At 47.9% G+C, this 20,348-nt stretch overlaps 1 protein-coding gene across 1 annotated transcript in view; it reads right to left on the bottom strand.

Annotated features, from left to right (window-relative positions):
• The window catches only part of LHX1 (LIM homeobox 1), a 67,958-nt gene that overhangs the window by 6,700 nt on the left and 40,910 nt on the right, over positions 1 to 20,348 (bottom strand). The window contains exon 4 of the mRNA XM_055001801.1: positions 13,828 to 13,993. Coding sequence (XP_054857776.1) covers positions 13,828 to 13,993 — 166 coding nt within the window. The remainder of the gene's footprint in view (positions 1 to 13,827; positions 13,994 to 20,348) is intronic.

Genomic DNA, 20,348 nt, shown 5'->3' with positions numbered 1-20,348 from the left:
TCTGGATCTATTATCCTGGAGAGAAAGACAACTTTGGAAGGTGGAATGTATAGCATCACATCTCTACTGAGCTTCCTCCCTTCCCCAAACATCCAGGAATTCCCCAACCCGGAGTTGGTAACCGTAATGCTACCTGGAGCTGCACAGACACAAGGGCAAAAGGGAAAAAGGAACAGAGATAAATTAGCTACTTTCTATTCACCTCCAGTGTCCTCTAACTGCACTGGATACTGTTGCCCTCTGACCACCACACACCCCTCCAAGTTCTAAAGGCCACCCGACAGCCAACACTAAAAATTTTAATTGAGGCAATAACTTGAGAATTGTAACTAGCTGCTGTGTAGCTATAATAGCAAGGAAAAGGTCATCGGTTCTCAGTCATCGGCCAGGTCTCTGGGAGGCTTCATCCCATCCACAACCAGACCCAAACGGGTGTGAAAAAGTAGCCTCCCTCTTCTCTCCCCCTTCTCCTGCCTGTCCTGTCTTTTGATTTGTAAGCCGGAGGGAAAGGGCTATTTTCATTTATGTACCGAGGCCATCATCATCCTGCGGCAATTAATCTTAATTAATGAGTGTTGCTTTGAGAAATGATTTGTGCTTGAAAAATAGGGTCCAACCCCCCCATCAAATAAAACAGCAAACAGCGTCCCTTTGGACCCTTAAATTTAACTCTAAATGTTGATGCTCAGAGGCAAATTATTGGACTGGGTAGGAAAGGCTAGGGAAGCTGCCAGAGTCTCCATTTCCTATGGCACGGACAAAATTAACCCAAAGGAATCTCTGGGTGGCGACCTGGCAAACCTCAGTAGGACATTAAAAGCAACCCCTATCCATGCCCACCAGGCAGCCCTTAGTCTGCACAGAGCGATATACCAACTTTCTATTTCCTCCTGTTTTCCCCCTTTCCCAGTAAAACCTCTTGAATTAGGGTAGAAATTAGGGCTATGGTATCCTCTTAAGCCAGCTATGAAAGCTCTGCAGTTAAAGCAAAACAAAGCATGCATGAACACAAGCTTCCTTTGGCTTCTATTATAAATCCTGCAGCTCAAACAAATGTGTCTGGATATTAGGTTCTTTTGCCTTATTGAAGAACTGCCTGCCCCAATATTTCATTCTTGCTCACAGGCCCTGCTTAAATAAATAATGTGTTGTACTTCTGTTAGTCCTGGGGAAGGACAAGGGGAGCACAAAAACTGCTACTTCTCTGGCTTCTGAAATTGCATCATGCGCTTCTAAAGCTCATCTTCACAGCCTTGAGGACTAGAAATGTTTTTTTAAAAGCTACGATTTCAGAATCCTGGGGCTACTACCAATTTCTGCACTTGCAAAAAGAGATCATGAATTGCCCACCATCTGAATTCCATTTTCTCACACACAAACATAACCTGCTGTGCTAAAGCACAACATAATGAAACACAACATGACACCTGACCCAGAAATTCCCAAGTCAAGATGAGTACGTATCCCATAGTACAAAGAAAACACTTGAGTGACACACAGCTGTCAAAGCCAGTATCCATATGAAAGCTTTATTGATCTGGTATTGGTCACCATTCAAACAGCTGTATTAAAATTGAAAGTGGGAACTCTTGCTCAGAGGAGCACCCTCTACATATGCTCATAAGCACTCTTTGTTATCACATCGCACGGTCTCAGTCAAACTCAGATCAGCACGTAAACAGATGGGATGGAGATAATAGGGCTTCATCCTCCTGTAAAAGATAGTAAAAAGTCCAGTAGTAGCACCTTTAAGACTAACAAACCTTATTGTAGCATAAGCTTTTGAGAACCACAGCTCTCTTCATCAGATGCATCATCAGCTTTCGAGAACCACAGCTCTCTTCGTCAGATGCATTGTGGGGTTCTCGAAAGCTGGTGATGCATCTGATGAAGAGAGCTGTGGATCTCGAAAGCTTATGCCACAATAAAATTGGTTAGACTTAAAAGTGCTACTGGACTTTTTACTATTTTGCTATTACAGACTAACATGGCTAACTCCTCTGGATCTGTTAAAGATAAATTGCATATATGCACAGTACTGATTTGGGTTGGGGGTGTATCACATGGAACCTGGGATTTAACTGCAATTCAGGCTTAATTTTACTAATCAAAACTGAGCTCCCAACCCTGTTAATAGTATTTTAAAGGGAATAGAGACAAACGCCTTTAAAAGTAACATTAAAGGCCGTGGAGATGTTGGTTCCTTTTCACATTTTCGGCTGCATTGCCCCAAGATTTTACAATTCTAGAGGAAAGTATTAGTTCAGATACAAAACACTGCAGGATATAAGATCCTATTAAAAATGTCTACAGTTTTATTGGAAATGTTTAATCATAAACCAATATTCAAAATAAGATTGGAGTGCATTTCATTGCTCTTGGAGGGTTCAAAATTCCCAGTTACAGCAATTTTGGAAAAAGATTAAAAAAAAACCCTTCAGCTAAAAAATGATATCTTAAGATTTGGGATCTCTTGATCTTGGACAAATTCTCCTCCCAGCTCAATATTATTGACAAGCCACAACTAATTTACATGGCTTTTTTTTAGTTCAATGAAGAAATCTAAGTAGCAAATCCACAAAAAGCCTTTGAAATGAAATTACATTCTGGTTTATTCTATATGATGTGATTATGTAGATGCTTACTGATACAAGAACACCTATTTTGGAACATCTAGATATTGTTATTCTTAGTCCTTCCTTCATTGTTAATTAACTGTTTTTATTCATGTTCTTTATAATGTGCTATTAATATTATTGTTGTTATTATTATCCATAAATATTGCTAATAAATAGCGTTAAAAGTAACCTTTAAAGTAGGTGGGAGTAGAACTTGAATCCATTGCCATGAGGTACATACCTGAGAAACAACTGTTCTGATATTGAATGGTTTTCTGCCTAAGCAGTTTTTAAAATTTTTTAGCCACGTATTACTCATTAGCCAAGTCTCCAGGAATATATCCCAAATGTGGATGACTTTAATGTGATTTTAGGAGGAGGAGAGTGCCCTCAAGTCACAGCTGACCTATGGAGACCCCTGGTGGGTTTGCATGGCAAGAGAATGCCAGAGGTGGTTTGCTATCACCTGCCTCTGCAACTCTGGTCTTCATTGGAGGTCTCCCATCCAATTACTAACCAAGGCTGATCCTGCTTAGCTTCTGAGATCTGACAAGATCAGGTCACCCAGGCTATCCAGGTCAGGTCAATGTGACATGAGGGGAGGGTCAACTGCACCTCCAGGTAATTACATTATGTATTATATCCGGGGGTGGGGGGCACCACTCTGATATGTAAATCAGGCCCTTCATCATAGTTCATCAATGTGGGGAGTTCTATCAGCCATTGGAAACCACATGCGTGTATTATTGGCGATCAGCCATTGGAAACCACATGCGTGTATTATTGGCGATCAGCCATTGGAAACCACATGCGTGTATTATTGGCGATCAGCCATTGGAAACCACATGCGTGTATTATTGGCGATCAGCTTATGTAACAGTCCTGAGAAGGATTTATGGCATCTTATAATGGTTCATGATATCATATGATCTGGCCTCGTTGGTAATTGGCTATGAAGAAGAAGTGCCGAAACGAGCAGAAGTAATAGCTGGCAGGCTCGTTGCCAATCTCCTGGCCAATCTTCTGGTTGGATATTCAGGCCACATCTCAGCTTTTGAATTCAGTTGCCACACCAACTATTGGATTTTGGACATTGACCTGGCATTCATTGGAGGTTTGCCTACCAGGATTGTACTTTCTAATAGGACTGCGCATATTATAGAACAAACGGACGATCTATGATGTTGCTTTGACAGATATATTTATTTGATTCACTGTAATTCATTGTATATATTTTTGACTGCACTGAATAGAGTTTGTATGTAATTTAACACTGTGTAGTGTTTCTTTGGGTTCAGAGGCTTTATGCCCCTGGTTTATGTCTGTTTGGTTAGGAGCTTCAGCAAATGGTCTGAATGTGATTAACTTCATTGTTCATTTCACTTGTATAGCTTCCTCCGTTCTGCTTTCAGCTTTAGTAAAAATGGCCTAATTTTAAAACACATAGACCCAAAATCCACTTCTCCAAATTCCAGACATTCCATTATTTTCCTTCCGAGTCAGCAAAGAGGAACCGAAAGCCCTCAGGTATCAAAGTCAACGGAACAACCACCACCACCAACAACAACAACTATCGTAGGCTATGGCACACTCTTACCAAATCCCATGCTGACTTCTGATCCACAAACTGTACCAACTCCTTTAAAACACTCCATGCCCTCTACCATTCTGGCCTTATTTCCCATTCTATCTTTGCCTATGTCCAGGGTTTTTTTCTGGGAAAAGAGGAGGTGGAACTTAGGTGGAACCGCACAATGATGTCACTTTGGGTCAGCTGGAACAAGGGGGGAGTTTTTTAAAGTTTAAATGACCCTCGGCAAAAATAGCCACATGGCCGGTGGCCCCGCCCCCTGATCTCCAGACAGAGGGGAGTTGAGATTGCTGGAGTGGCGCGGAGGGCAATCTATACTCCCCTCTGTCTGGAGATCAGGGGGCGGGGCCTCCGGCCATGTGACCATTTTCAAGAGGTGCCGGAACTCCGTTCCACCACGTTCCAGCTGAAAATAAGCCCTGCCTATGACCCTCAGGTGTCTACCTCCCATATCCATATCCTGCCACTGAAAAATCTCTTACTTTGCTTACAGTTCTGTTCCTATATCCATTCTCCATTACTTAATTTACTTCATTTACATCTTGCCTTCCTCCCCAATGGAGACCCAAACGGCTTACATCATTCTCCTCTTCTCCGTTTTTCCTAACACCACCACTGTGTAGTAGGTTAGGCTGAGAGTGGGTGACTGGCCCAAGGTCACCCACTAAGCTTCCATGGCAGAGTGGGGAATTGAACCTGGGTCGCCCAGATCCTAGTCCACCACTCTAGCCTGGCTCATTACCATCTCCCTCCCTTCAATAAACTCTCTTCTGTGAAGCCCTTGCCTTGTCCCTTAATCCTCAACCTCAAAGAAATACAGTCCAATCTCATACGCTTGAATTTGCCATCATTCATCCCTTTTTACGCCTCTTTCCTCCCCACCATTTAGGACTGGTTCAGGACTGAAGAATGTAGTGGGAGAGCCCTAAGTTTGGTAGACCAGATTGCATCACTTGAGACTCCAGGGGGTGGTAAAATCCCCACAAACAGGGAATGAGCACAGAAAAGTTTTGCCCCTCCCTATTGCTTTATTTGAAGTGCTGCTTTTCTATATGCAGGGAATTTTTCACAGAAGCACACTTTGCAAAATGTGACACACACACACACAACCACTCACAAGCAAACCCTTATCTCTCTTAGGTCTCCACCAACTCATTCCCTTGCTTGTATAAGCTTCTCTGGACAGAGACCCATTTGGGGCTTATGGCGCTCTGGAAAGCGCTCTTTATGTAAGAAGTGAAGTGCCCCCAAATGGCAGCTGGTTTTCAGATAGCTCATCTTTTCTTCTTTCTGTTATGGAGCAAGCAATTAATGCCAACCAATCCTATGCTGCAAGATCAATAATGTTTATTGGATTTCCTATATCTTCCAGTCTTTTGCTTGCTCCACACACCTCCTCCGACTTTCCTTTTTCCTAGAATATTTAAGGCAAGATGCTCCTAATTCACATCTACTCTCATATAAATTCTCAACCCTCTCTCTTTAAGAGCTGGTTTATCCATTACACAGAGTGAGGGTAGAGCAGGGATTCTTGGTTGTACCACTGCAGATATAAAGGTGATTTTTTTTTTAAAAAAAATGCTCCCCGAATTAAAATGAAAAAGAACCTAATTCCTCGCATGTAGTAAACTAGCACTGTGGGTTTGTTTGGGGTTTTTTTGGGGGGGGATTTGGAACTAATGTCTCCCATGTAAGATTTTTTTTAAAAAATGTGTAACATCATTTTAAACATACCTGAACCCTAAAGTCAGGGCTCATTTCGAAGGGGAACGCGCAGGAACACAGTTCCGGCAATTTCCCAAAGAGGTCACATGTCAGGTGGCCCCACGCACCTGACTCTCGGCCATTTTGGGCCAGTTTCGACCTGGATTGGGGCTGAAACGGCCCAGATCGGGCCTCTGACGGGTGGGGGAATCACTCTCCTGCTCAGTAGCAGCCCAATCCTGACCATTTTGGGCCCCTTTTCGGCCATTTTCAGCCCCTTTTTGCCATTTTAGGTTCAATTTCAGCCCTAAATGGTCAGTATTGGGTCCAAAACAGCCAGGATAGGCGATATCAGGGGGTGTGACATATGCAAATCAGTTATGCTAATGACACATTTCTGGTGATGGCAAGGGGTGTGACATATGCTAATGAGTTATGTTAATGAGTTCCTCCAGCTCTTTTTCTACGAAAAGACCCCTGCCTAAAGTGTTATTCAAGAATTCCACCTCCTCAGACTACCACCTCATTCTGCGAAACATAGGTCACACAATAGAAGGCGGTGGCAGAGTGATGCCAAGTCAGACTTCCAATTGGGGGAGGATGCCAGTTTTAGTAGACTGCCCTCCCTGCAAGTAGAAAAGTAGCATCATTTCAGCGTGCTCCCTGCTGTTTAGTATGACAAAGGAAATTCTCCAATACTCATATACGAGGCTATGAGCTCCATTTTTTTATTTTCTTGAACTTCTTTGAATCATTCATTCATTCATTATAAAAAGATCTTTACCCTACCACCCAGGTACCTAACAATTTTCTAAAACAATACATTAAAACGTCATTTTAAAGGCCAATAAAACCAACACATAAATGCAAAATTAAAACAATTTTAAACCAGAATTTAAAATAAATACAAAATATAAAAATAACAGTTAAGAACAGGGCTTTTTTTTCAGCTGGAACGCAGTGGAAAGGAGTTCTGGAACCTCTTGAAAATGGTCACATGGCTGGTGGCCATGCCCCCTGATCTCCAGACAGAGGGGAGTTTAGATGGCCCTCTGCGCCTCTACAGTGCTGCTCCAGCGCTGTGGACGGCAATCGAAACTCCCCTCTGTCTGGAGATCAGGGGGCAGGCCACCAGCCATGTGACCATTTTTGCCAAGGGAGATTTAAACTTTTAAAAACTCCCCCCTAGTTCCAGCTGACCCAACATGGCATCATTGGTCTTGGGAACGTGCGCACACTTTGCACCAGGGGCACCACCTCCTGCCAAGAGTTGCCCCCTGTGTTGGCAACCCACTGAGTTCCACCACCTCTTTTCCCAGAAAAAAGCCCTGGTTAAGAACACTGGGGAGGGAGGAGGGATCGCTGAGGGAACAGACAAATCTTCCTGGGGAGAGAGTTTCAACATTTTGGTGCCGCTACAGAAGCCCTCTCCTGGGTTGCCACCCACTTAATCTTGGAAGGCAAGGGCGCCTGAAACGGCCTCTGAATTATGGTAGACATGGGGTGGGGAAGCTAGTCAGAGCACCAAAGCCCTGCCCTTGGAAAACGTAGTAATTTCTGGGGCTTCTGGTTTCTCTAGGCCCACTTTCCAGCTCTGTATCACAGTTCTACTTGCTTCCAAATCTCTGCAAATTTTGCATTTGCGTATCCTATTGCACTGTTTATTGACTGTCCCTGCTGTATTGACTTGCACGACGTAATCCACCTTGAGTCACAGTGAGAATGGCAGACAATAAACAAACATGTATCCTTCCAACTATAAATAAATACACATCCTTCCAACTATAGGGGCTAGAAGGGTGTTTTTTTCCAAATGAAAGCTGAAACCTTTAAGAGGGTAGATGGACACAGACAGCTTTTCTGTACTTCTGTGGAATGATGGAATACATCTGGCTCTGACCTTAACTGGCAAATATGACTCCCTTACGCTATCTGATCCTCAGCACCGAGTCCAATACTCTCTGCACTTTTCCTAAACTGGTTTTTGCATGCAAACCAAAGTGGTGCCTGTTATGTATTGGTCAAGCTTCTATCCCAAACAAGGCTCCTGAAGTCTGCATTGTCATTGGTTGTTTAGTGCCAGCAGCAGCCAATCATAACAGCACAATAAAGACCAATCGCTATGCTGTAAATAAGTTACAATGTATATAGTTGAGGCAAACAAGGGCTTCTAGTTATGTGATTCTTACTGGGTGTTAACAAAGCTGGGGCGTGGTTTGGGGGTTGAAGTTGTGTATAAATGCTTGTGGCTTGCCACCCATGTTTCAGTGATGTTCCTGCTCAATAAAGAGCTTGCTGAAATCACTTAAGAGTCTGAACCTACTACTTAACAGTGCCACAAAAATAAATCCATAAAAATTCATTCAAGAGAGAGACTGAGAAATTTCCTGGAATATTGGGTGGGTCCAGGGTTTTTTTTCTGGAAAAAGAGGTGGTGGAACTCTCAAGAGGGAAATGAGGAAGAAACACACGGGATTCTTGGAAATCATATTATTTTCAAGCACTATTGCAGAGTATTTTCAAGAGGTGCCAGAACTCCGTTCCCCTGCATTCCCCCTGAAAAAAAGCCCTGGGTGGGTCTATCCCTGTGAAACACCCTCTCCCCCACTCCTCACAAATGCATACATAATGCAATTGAACAAGCGTCTGGAGAGGTGGTATATAAATGCTCCAGATAGATAAAACAAATATGTTTGCCTGCTCCGCTGCATTGCTTTCAGTTGGGTTAACAGTATCATAAGTGTGCATATGAATAGTCCCGGAGGGCATTTTTATAAAGCCCTCCTGAACTACTCGTATGCACATAAAGGCTGTAATGTTAATCTGTGTGTGAAATTTTAGCCAATATTCCTTATACTGTTTATTGTCTATATCATACTACACACACTGTTTTCTAATTTTGCAATCCACCTGCATTGCACTGTTTGTTCTATGTATTATTTTGTCTTTATTTCATTGTTCATTTTAAAATCTTGTTTTACTATATTGTACATATTATGCTGATGTTTTCGTACCATTCTTTCATTTTGTAATCACATCTTAATGAATATATGTTATGTTCAGGGCTTTTTTTCTGGGAAAAGAGGTGGTGGAACTCACTGGGTTGCCCTCGGAGAAAATGGTCACATGGCTAGTGGCCCCGCCCCCTGATCTCCAGACAGAGGGGAGTTGAGATTGCCCTCCGCGCAAGTGGCGGCGCGGAGGGCAATCTCAACTCCCCTTTGTCTGGAGATCAGGGGGTGGGGCCACCAGCCATGTGACCATTTTCAAGAGGTTCCGGAACTCTGTTCCACCACGTTCCAGCTGAAAAAAAGCCCTGGTTATGCTGCCATTGTTGCCTTGGTTAGTTTTTTTAAAACCGTATAATCCGCCTTGAGTCTACCTTGAGCTTGCCCGTCATCCCAGTGCCTTTCCACTCATCAGCTCAAACTCCAGAAGCCAGGCCCAGGATTAGTCTTCCCGAGCCATTACATGGCTTGCTTTTCCTTAAGTTTAAGTCCTTAAATTTAAGTCAAGAGACTTAAATTTTTCAATGAAAACGGAAGATTCCAGGGTACCGCTGCTTCCACGCACACTGGATAATGCACTCTCAATGCTCTTTAATGATCATTTGGAACTGGGCTTTCATGCACAAAACAAAAATCCCACTTCCAAAGGATTGCTAAAGTACATTGAAAGTGCATTATTCAACGTGTGTGGAAATGGCCCCTCTCTCTGGATGCAGATTTTCCTAACCCGCAGCAACAAATTATTTACATCCTTTTCTCTGCATATAAAAAAAAGTTTCAAGTGGGTATCCATGTTGGTCTGAGTCCAATGGCACCTTAGAGACCAATAAGATTTTCAAGGTATAAGCTTTCGAGAGTCAAAGCTCCTTCACATATCTGAAGAAAGGATCTTTGATGCTCGAAAGCTTACACCTTGAAGATCTTGTTGGTCTCCAAGGAGCCACTGGATTCAAATTCAAATTCTTCTGTAAAAGAGATGGAAATAGAAAAAAAAGGGCCTTGCTGGATCTTCTTTCTCACTGGAAGACAAGCAGACGACCTTGGAAGGCCTACAAAACAAAATGCAGAGTCTGAAGTCTCGCCCTGTTATCATTCCCCAGTAATGGGCATTCAGAGGTACACTGCCTTGCAACATGCAAGTTTCATTTTGCCATCGTGGCTGATGATGGCTCTTTCCACAAATAAGTCAAGTCTCTATTTATTTATTTATATGTATATATTTATTAGCGTTATTTATAGTTCATGTTCCTCACTGAGACTCAAGGTGGATTATACAGTGCAAGTCAATACAATATCTGAAAACAAGCAGAAATCAGATACAGAGCTGAAACAATGCTAAAACAAAGCACAAACAAAACATGATGTGAAATTATGCAGAAATTACCTAGTAGGAGATACTTACAGCAACAGACAGTGTACAGTAGTATAGTCTACAGTTCCTATCCCTTTTAAAGCCATCTATAAGAACAGATAAAGCTACCTGAGTCAGCCCTATGAAGTCTAGTATTTCCTCCTCAGATCAGGTTTCCCCCACCATTGTTACTCCAGCTCCCTTAATTAGAGCTGACAATAATTTAATCTGGGCTCTTCCACATTTATGGTCCCTCCCCACCTCTATTCAATCCTTCCCCCTTGAAATGATTCCCTTCTGCCTTTTCCTGTCTTTCAGATTGCAATGAAAGAAAAAGAGTCACTAGCATCTTTTGTTATCTCATAGAGGGTCTGAATTTTCTGCAATGCTTGACAGTCAGCAATCCAACAGGTGCAGCATTCTCCAACACTGAACTAAAGCCACAGGTCTTACTAAGCATGCTGTAGTTTCTCTCAGCCAGCAAAGGCCCAGATACAGCCGCTAGATTATCTGACACCTCTTTTCTGAATTTTCAGCCCTTAAAAAGTAACTAATTTATTTATTTACTCCATTTACACACCACTTTTCTCCCCAGGGTGGACCCCAAACAACTGACAACATTCTTCTCTCCTTCATTTAAGCCTCACACAATAACCTAACAACAACAACTGCACTTATATACTGCTCTTCTAGACAGATTAGTGCCTCATCCAGAGTGGTGAATAGGTTCATGTTATTATTATCCCCACAATGCAGCTGGGGAGCTGGGGTGGAGAGGAGTGGCTTACCCAGGGCCACCTGCTGAGCTCATGGCAGGAGTGGGATTCGAACCGGCAGGGTACTGACTTGCAGTCAAACCACTTAACCACGGTGCTACAGCAGGTCTCTTGTGGAATAGGTTACGCTGAGAAGGTGTGACACTCCCCCAGCAAGCTTCCCTGACAGAGTGGGTCTTCAAGCCTGGGCCGCCCAGATCCTAGTCTGACACTTTAAAAACTACATCACATTGGATCTCATTTTTCACTTGTCAAGATATAATGCTTTCATAGTCACTAACAACAACAACAACATTCAATTTATATACCACCCTTCTGGACAACTTAACATCCACTTAAAGCGGTTTACAAAGTGTGTCATTATTATCCTCACGACAATCAGCCCGTGAGGTATGGGGGGCTGAGAGCACTCTGAGAGAGCTGTGACTGACTCAAGATCCCCCAGCTGGCTTCAAATGGAGGAGTGGGGAACTAGGGTTGCTAAGTCCAGATTGGGAAATTCCTGGAGATTTGGGGGGTGGAGCTTAGATAGGGTGGGGTTTGGGGAGGGGAGGGACTTCAGCAAGGTATAATGCCAAACAGTCCACCTTCCAAGGCAGCCATTTTCTCCAGGTAACTGATCTTTGTGGCTGGAGATCAGTTGTAATTCTGGGAGATCTCCAGCCACCACCTGGAGCGGTTCTCTAGATTAGAGTCCTGCCACTCTTCACCACTACACCAAACTGGCTCTCCCTTGTCAAGACATAAGGAAAAGCATGCAAAGAGCATCCCACCCACAGATTAGCAAGAAGAACCCTGCTAGATCAGACCAAAGGGAGTCCCATCCTGTTTGCCAACAGATGCTTCTAGGAAGCCAAAAGGAAGGCAGGGAAGCAACATCTCTTACACAATTTCCCCCAGTTGCCTGCCTCAACAACTGGTATCAGCAGGTATCTTATCTCTGAACATGGAGACTCAATCCATAGGTCTGTGCACTCTGAGAACATATGCAGTCCTCTCTAAAGAACACAAAAAGGGTCCTATCAAAGCACCATCCTTTTTCATACCTCGAGGAGGCAATAGCCCTATTACCTCTGCATCTGGAGTCTATGTTTAGCTAACATGGTTTATAGCCATTGAAAAGCAATCTATTGTCACGTATAAATCTCCCTTTAAAGCCATCTAAGCTGATGGCCATCTTCTCATCTTGTGGCAGCGAGTTCCATTTCCTAACAAGTAAAAGTTCGAAGCCAATCTGCTCTGACTCCCAGCATTCCAGCCAATCAATGCAAAGCAAGTGAATAGCTGGGGCAGGGCCAGAGGGTGTATCAGCCCAGGTAGGATTTTTTTTAAAAAAAAATAGTTTTGATGAATGTTTTTGTGACATCACCACCTCCATTTAAAGAACAAGAACTTGTTTCAGAACAGAAACATTTTCATTTTTAAATAATCCCTTTGAACTTCTTTGACCTCAAGTATGACAAGGCATTTAGAGAGGGTAAAGGGGTAAGCCAGTTATTTAAGGAAGGGGAGCAGTAGGAGAAAGCTTCTGAAATTAAAAATTAGGGTTCTTATTCAGGATATACATTTCTGACACTAACAATCCATAAACTCTGAAAGACACAATGGGCTTACAGAAGTTATTTATGAGCAGAAGAAAAGAGCAAGATTTTCTCATCATTTCTTTGGTGCCCTGCCACTTAAAAGAGGGAGAATGGCTATGCACCTGATGTGGTGGAGAGTGCCATCAAGTCATAGCTGCCTGATGGGGTTTTCCTGGCAAGAGACTAACAGAGGTGGTTTGCCATCGCCTGCCTCTGCAGCCCTGGTCTTGATTGGAGGCCTCCTATCCAATTACTAACCAAGGCTGACCCTGCTTAGCTCCTGAGATCTGATGAGGTCAGGCTCACGTGGGCCATCCAAGTCAGGGTGTGCACCTGATGTAACAGGCCAGAATAACGGAAAAGCACTCTGCATTCTGTTTAAATCTTATATAACTTAATACAAAATAATTTACACAATCAAATGGCTCAAAGGCTGCAGCTCCCCTTAAGTTCTGGCCAGTCTACACTGATCTGCAGACCACCCCCTATTTGTGCACTTTGGGGGTCCCCATCCGAGGGTCTCAGCATGAGCCTAGCCTGGAAAGGGGAGGGGATGCAAAATGGCCAGTCTAGAAGAGGGGCCTCACATGCGCAGCACAGAAATGGAGAGCAACAGAATCAGCCCGTTTAAACTGAGCCCCTCATTTGCTCCATATTAAGAAAAATAGATGGAGGAATCAGGTCGAGGTAGCTGAGCGTTTGCCTATCAGCTCCCTGGCCTCTGATCTCAGACTGCGCAGGCTGGCTATGGTAATTCCAAGGTGAAGGGATTTCCTGCATGCTCAGAGGCACTCTAGTCACCTCACGTGATTATTCCAGGGCCAGCTCAAGTTTGCTTATTCCACAGCCACCGAAATTCGAACTGCAATCCACTTCAGAACATCCCCTTCCCTTCCTAAAAGGAAAGGGCTTACTAGAGAGTTGGGGCGGTGGTGGGGGAAGAGTTCTAGGCTATGTCTGCAGAGAGCTTCAGCCACGCAGCTCGGCACTCAGCCCTTCACAACCAATTCCAGGGGGGGAATTAAGCGGAACCCTCCTTCTGGTTTCTGGGGAAGCAGGTCTGCTTCGATGCGTTTCAGGACTGAGCTGGAAAGCGCGTGTGGAACCCAGGCCCTTCGGTGTCCTTGAGGCGCGCCCTGGGTTGCGCCCATTGCCCGGAGGCCCCTGCCCGCGCGCGCCCGCGCGCCCTTACCCACCTCCGTAGAAGGAGAAGGGCCCGTTGGGGATGAGCTCGCCCGGCTCCAAGCGGTCCACCAGCGGCCTCATGCGGCGGGGGCTGCGGAAGAAAGCGTGCCTGCGGGCGCCCAGCGCGCTCAGCTGCTTCATGCGCCTTTCCTTGGAGCGCCGGTTCTGGAACCAAACCTGCCACGGAGAAGGAGAAAGAGAAGCGGGAGATGAGAGGCGGCCGGCAAGGGGGCGAGGGCAGCCCGGGGCAGGCGGCAGCGGCTCCCCGGCGTGCTCAGTCGGGGCGCAGGGAACGCCGTCTGGAGAGGTCGGTGCGCCAGCCGGGCCTTCGCCAAGCGCGCCACGGCTGGCCAGGCGGGCAGTCGAAACTGGATCCCCGCCACCGCCCGGCCCGGCTTGGGGAACCCGAGACTGCCCTAAGCAGTCAGCCTTGGGGGCGCCCCAGACTCCCGAAGGCGACGCAGCGAGAGAAGGGGGACCTCCAGCCTCCCACGTTCGGCCCCAAAGCCCAGCCTCGCTGCTCCGGGCGGCAGAGCGCTGCGGAGTGGCTCGGCCTTCCAGAGAAGGGCCAGACCAGACAGGAGCTGGGAACGGGAGCCCCTTCCCGGGACCCTCGGGCGTCCGGAAACTGAGGCGCCAAAATCGCTGGGCTCTCCGGGCTGGGGACCCTGGCGCGCCGGTTGGGGACAGCCGAATCGCGCTAGTCACCACGATCTGGAGCAGAAAACGGCCCAGACGAACGCAGACCCCGGAGGGCTTGGGGAGGGGCTGGCCTGGCCTTCTAGGCAGCGGGGGGCACGGAGGCGCCCGCCGGGCACACCCGGATTCCGAACCACTTGCTATGCAGCAAAAGCGAAGCACGGGGCACAAGCCAGGAGCGGGCAGGGGGCGGTGCGCGGGCCTGGAAGAGGGGGCGGCTGGAGCGGCCCGCCCCTCTTAGGATCATTTCGCAAATGAAACACCTCCCCCGGACTCACCCTAGTCTGCATGCAATGGGGGGTGGGTGGGGGGCAGCTAAACCAAGTTCCCAAGGAAGCGACGCTGGGCCCCCGAGCGCGGCACAAACCGCTCCCCGCCCCCGGCTGGTCTCTGCAACCTCCCCAAGGCAAACACAGGCCGTTCCAGGTACACATTCGGATGTTTCAAGACTTTTTGCGGATTTATACGGACAGGCGCCCCCCCCCCCCCGGAACGCCCCGGTCCACACAAGCGCGGGCCCAGGCGCACACGACCCGCCTGCGCATCGCCCCACGTTAGAAAACTTCCCATCCAAGCGCTGGCGCTGCCAAAGGACGCCGCGTTTGGGGCGGAAAGACCCGGCAGGTCTCGGGGACGGGGACGCAGCCGGAGGAGGCCCCCGTGACGCCCCCCAGCCCCGGGCAGAACCCGAACGGGGCTGAAAAGGAGCCGACAGAGACGAGCGCCGAAGGCTGGCGGCGTCTTTTCAGGGTCGAGCTGGTTGAGGAGGTGGAAACGAAACTCCTGCCAGCCGCTCCGGGTCACTCGGGCGTTGGTCGATCTGTTTGGTCTCGTCTTGGCTCGCCCCGATCCTCCCCCTCCCAAACCCCAGCGCTCACGTCCTCGGGCCACTGCCTACACTCACAACCGCACCGACAAAGACCCCGCAGCCTCCCCAGCCGAGACGTCTATATCGGAGAGCAGCCGCAGCCGCAGCAGGAGCCCTCGTCTGCAGACCGCGCCAGGCGCTGCGCAAAACTTAGACGTGGCCAGAGCCGGAGCTCCCGGAGCCCGGAGTCGCTCCAGTTCCCCGAACCGGGGAAGGGGCGCCGTTTGCGATCGGGGAAACGCTGGCGGGGGGAAGCCATACACACACACACACCCTCCAGCCGCGATCCCGATCCGAACGGGGCCTGGCGCCTGGGGGGCAGGGAAGGACAGACCAGGGGGTGGGAAGGGAGGACTGGGGTGGGCACGGGGTGGAGTGGCAGGGGAGGCCGGACGCCTGCAGGGGCAGGGCAGTGGCTAGTCGGGGGGAAACGCCTGTAAGTCCGCGTAAAATCGCCTTCAGGCACAGGTCCCCCTGCACACCCGAGCGGAAAGAAGGATTTCATTGTGCACCAAAGGGACCGGGGCTCAGCCCGCCCGCCCGCCAGAAAAGGAAGGGGCGTTTTGCCTGGAAGAGGTCCCCGCGCTCCGAAAGCTCTCCTGCACTGGCGCGCACAAAGCATTGCGAAGCCGGCTGCCCGGGGAGGCGAGCCGGGATCGCCAAAGCTCTTCGGGGACTCTTGGAGGCGTTTGGGTTTGCTTTCGCTATAAACTGACCGAGGAGCAAAGCGCAGCGTGACTCGGGGCTCAGCCCTTGCGCCTCTTTTCGGAGCAGACCCGTTTAGGATTGCGTGACTGCTACGCGCAGCCTTCCCAGGGCATGGAGGTTTCGCCAACCTAAGCACAGTGGCGGCCTTGGAAATCCACGGAAGCTTTGGGAAGGCCGCCCACCGCGTTAGGACCGCACCGTAGCAAGCAACCACAGCGTGTGCACTGCGCGCCTGCCTTCTTAAGCGCCGGCGCCTCTCCTAGGAGTCAAGCAGGCCCCCAAATTGTACCGGCTCTCTCTCCCGCCCCCCGCCCACTCCTATTAGATTTGCGCGCTCATCCACACACGCAAGATCTGCGCTGCGACCCTTTGGACTCCAGCCTGCAGCCTCCGGGCTTTCCACCCGGGTACACAAGCGCCTCCCGCCCAAAGCCAAACGCTTCCAGACGGGCTAAAGTTAACCAGAGGCGCGCCTCTATTTTCTCCACCCCACCATAACCTTCTCTACAACCCGGAAAAAGGGATCTGGAAGCCACACCACAATGAGTTTTCTCCACTCCCTCTTGCGCTCGTTTACTCAGGAGTAAGCTCCGCCGGTTTCAATGGGAGAAGCCGACTTCCGAGTAAGGAGCGCGGTCAGGCTTAGAGCTTCCACCCGGCTCGACTTCTATCTGAGGCTGCAGCGTCCTGCCCCCAGGTGCATGGTAGGCCCTTACTCCAAAGTAAACCTGCATAAACTGGAGATGCATGTCTCTTTCCAAGCGCCACGGGGTATAAATTCCACGGGACTTACGCCCGAGCCCTGTATAAATTAACTGCAAAAAAAGGGCAAACGCCTGTAAATTGAAATACAGTTTAAACTACCCTCATGTGCTGCTGTATGTAATGAAGGAGATCGAGCGCGGGGTCTAATGCAGCCACATGTTCTCGATATAAAAATGAATTTATGAAAACACAAGCATGATACACAATATTTATCAGTTGCGGTTCCTATTATGTACGAATTTTACATATACATTATTAGCAATTTTGTAGCCACCTATCACGATATAGCGCAAATTCAGTCTCCGCTGCTCTCCCCTAACCCTGCTCAATTCCGAGGGGATCGCGGTTATACACCCAGAAAACAAATGGTTAGACGCTATTACTAATATTCGGAGGTGGCCTCGAAGTTCTCTGCCCAGCCCTTTTGCTCTTTGCTTAAGGCAAAGGGCAGGGAAGGTTGCCCTCCGATCCCGCGGCTTCCCCTCTCTCCAGAAAGGCAGCAGGGAACGAAGGCAGCCGCCAGGAGCAGAACAGGGACGGAGGGATCGAGCCGAAGCGCAAAGCTCTTCGGAGAGCTGAAATTGATTACCGTTCTAACGCTCTCAGGTACATATTCGCCGGTCTAAGGCGGCTTCTCTTTTGTGTCAATTTCACCTGAAATGGACACGAGGCTCTCCCTCCCGGTCCCGGGATTTCCCCATCTCTCCGATTCAACCCTGCAGCGGCGCTTTGCCGCGCTCTCTTTCCAGAAACGCACTCTCTCGACTGCCTCCAAAACCGCATTTGCTGCAGAACTCCCCGCTCACCCTCGAGGACGCGATCCTAGGATCGCTTCCCTGGGAGTCAGCCCCAACAAAATCAACTTCTTTCCGGGATCAGAGCGCAGGGCTGGGAAAGAAACGCAGCTCGCTGCAGCGGCGCAGGCTCCGGCAGGAAGGCACGTTCGCCGCAAAGGTTCTTTTTCCCCTGAGCCCAGTTCGCGCGTCAGTCTTAAGTACATGCTCCTGTTCTATTGATTTCACAGTGTTCAGGATCGGGACCTTAATGCCCCCAAGGGAGGGAGGGGTTTCCGTTTCAGTCACCGTCCTGAACAGAAATGGATCTTCTAACAAAAGAAACTGCGATCTACCCGTCAGGTAAAACCCACCGCTGAAGCCCTTTCCTCCACGAGCGGTTGTAAATAAGGCGCACTGAATTCAGCTCGCTTTGAAGGCCAAGCTACCTTAGATGCGGGAGTGGTGTGACTCCTCGCGAGTAATTCGATCCTGAACAAAAGAAGCAGGCAGGGTTTGGGGGCAGGTTCACACCGATGGGGAGGGTGCCCCATCTCCGATCGAACATGCCCCCCCACACTAATGCCCCATTATGGGGGGCGGGGGGGGGAGAAGACAGCTGCCAACTCTCCAATGGTCGGTTACAGAATTGTGTCTTGCAGCGACTGAAATCCACAGGCCATACCAACAGCTTCACTCTAAATTCATTTTCTGGTGAAATCCCCGATCAAGCGAATTTAACGTCTCTGGGTTCAACACATGCACAATGAGAGACGCAACTTCTATGTCTGAATTTGCCTCCAAATCCCTGTAACCGAAACGCAGCGTTTTCTCACGTGGAGATCTCGACTGCATCCGACCAAGTGGGCTAGAGCCCAGGAAGGCAATACATTTCTTAACCCTTTAAGGTGCCCCACAGAACTCTTACTGGCCGGAAAGCGAAAAGCCAAAATCCTCACGGGCAGTACAAATGCCTCGCTTAATATTGTACAAGGGTTGGATCACGCAAGAAAATGCGTGAGAATCAAAGCAGCGTGGAAGGCAATCCACACAGGAGTTGGACCAAATAACACTTTGGCTGACTCTCGATTTCCAGACCTTGCAAATACACCCAAACCCACGTGCTTTTTACACGTCAGAAACCTGCTACCGAAAAAAGTTTTCAGTACGCCTGTTTTTCACAACGATTGGGACAAACCCGCTTTTCAAGGCGTGCCTAAATGCCTAGATCCCACAAAAGAATTTTCTATCCCGCATACAATCAAAGTAAGGGTGCAATCCTAAAAAGGTCTACTCAGAAACAAGTCCCATTCTGTTCAATGGGGTTTACTCCCAGGAAAGCGTTCTTAGGCTTGCAGCTCCAGTCACCCCAAACTTCATCCAGCAGTTGGTCGAGATCCTTTGAGAAGTTAAGCCAACATTATTTTCAAGGGCTATAAAAACATCTCATTCTCAGCACACATTCCTTCGGAACACTTTTTATTTATTTATTTATTTGTTTGTTTGTTTGTTTATTTATTTATTTATTGCCCGCCTTCATTTCTGACGGTGAGGTGGAGAATGACCAGTTCAGTTCACAGTCGCCGTGCATAAGATTCAGTAGAGAAACTTCAAGGCGACATCTGAGCCTCTTTCTTCCAGTTGAGATAAAATCTTCTAAAAAAGGATCTCAAACAGGTCTACTCAGAATCCTAATCTGGTCCATTCAATAGGCCTTACTCCCAGGATAGTGCCTGTTAATCTCATTGAATCCACCCAGTCTAGAATCCTGAACCGACCCTCGCTTGACCAGCGTCACTCACTCACGAAAGTAAAGCTCGGCTGCTTTAAGCGGTAACCCTGTCGGAAGCAACCGAAACTTAAGGACTGGTAAATGCGGGCAGGATCGGGCCCTTTTCAGAATGCCCGTCGATACCCTGAAAAAGAGCACCGGCCCAATCCGATCCAGGTTCACGCCAAAGGAGGCCACACTGAGTATTCTCAACCCAAGCGCATGTCAGGCAATCCCGTTGCACGGTTCCCTGGGAGTGTCCCATTGAATTCATTCGCGCCTTGATAACATTGGGCGGAATCCTGTACATTTGGAAGTCAGCCCGAGTAAATTTACTCCCGAGTAAATGGCGGCCCCTGGCTGGATCTCTGCCCAGTCTTCCCTATATACAGATCGGGTTAAATTTCAAAACGCTGGGGATATTTTTGAGACTTTACTTTTCGCAATCCATTACGGATCGTTAGATGCATTTCCTTTTCAAGGCTTTGCTTTCATTTATATATTTTAAATTTATTTAACGAAGCCCGAAGCGCTGAGCAGCGAGTTGCCTTCCGCCCCCCCTACTGTCCATAGCACCCCCGGCCCATCTTTCTTTCCTTAAAAAAGCCCCCCCCCCCTTAACCTTTCTTCTCTTTGGACTATCTCATCCATTCATTCATTCAACCCCAGGGCAGCCTTTCTTGGGGGAGAGAGGAGAGAATCCCTGCGGTGAGGACAATACTAGCACCACGGAGCAAACTACACAAACACTTTGAACACTACACACAATATAAAATATTAAAACGGATTTTTTTTTTACAAAGTGAACAAGAAGACGTTCCAAGATATCACCACGTTGACAGGAAATATGATCCGTGGGCAACGTTCCTCCAGAGAGAGGGGGACGCGATTCTCACGGAAGGGAAAGCAGGCTGGTATAAACAAGCCGTCTCAGCTTAATTCGATTTT

Source organism: Eublepharis macularius, chromosome 17 (assembly GCF_028583425.1).
Source record: "Eublepharis macularius isolate TG4126 chromosome 17, MPM_Emac_v1.0, whole genome shotgun sequence".
In the NCBI taxonomy this organism is placed as follows: domain Eukaryota; kingdom Metazoa; phylum Chordata; class Lepidosauria; order Squamata; family Eublepharidae; genus Eublepharis; species Eublepharis macularius.
The sequence above is the reverse complement of the archived record's forward strand: the minus strand, read 5'-3'. Positions and strand labels throughout refer to the sequence as shown.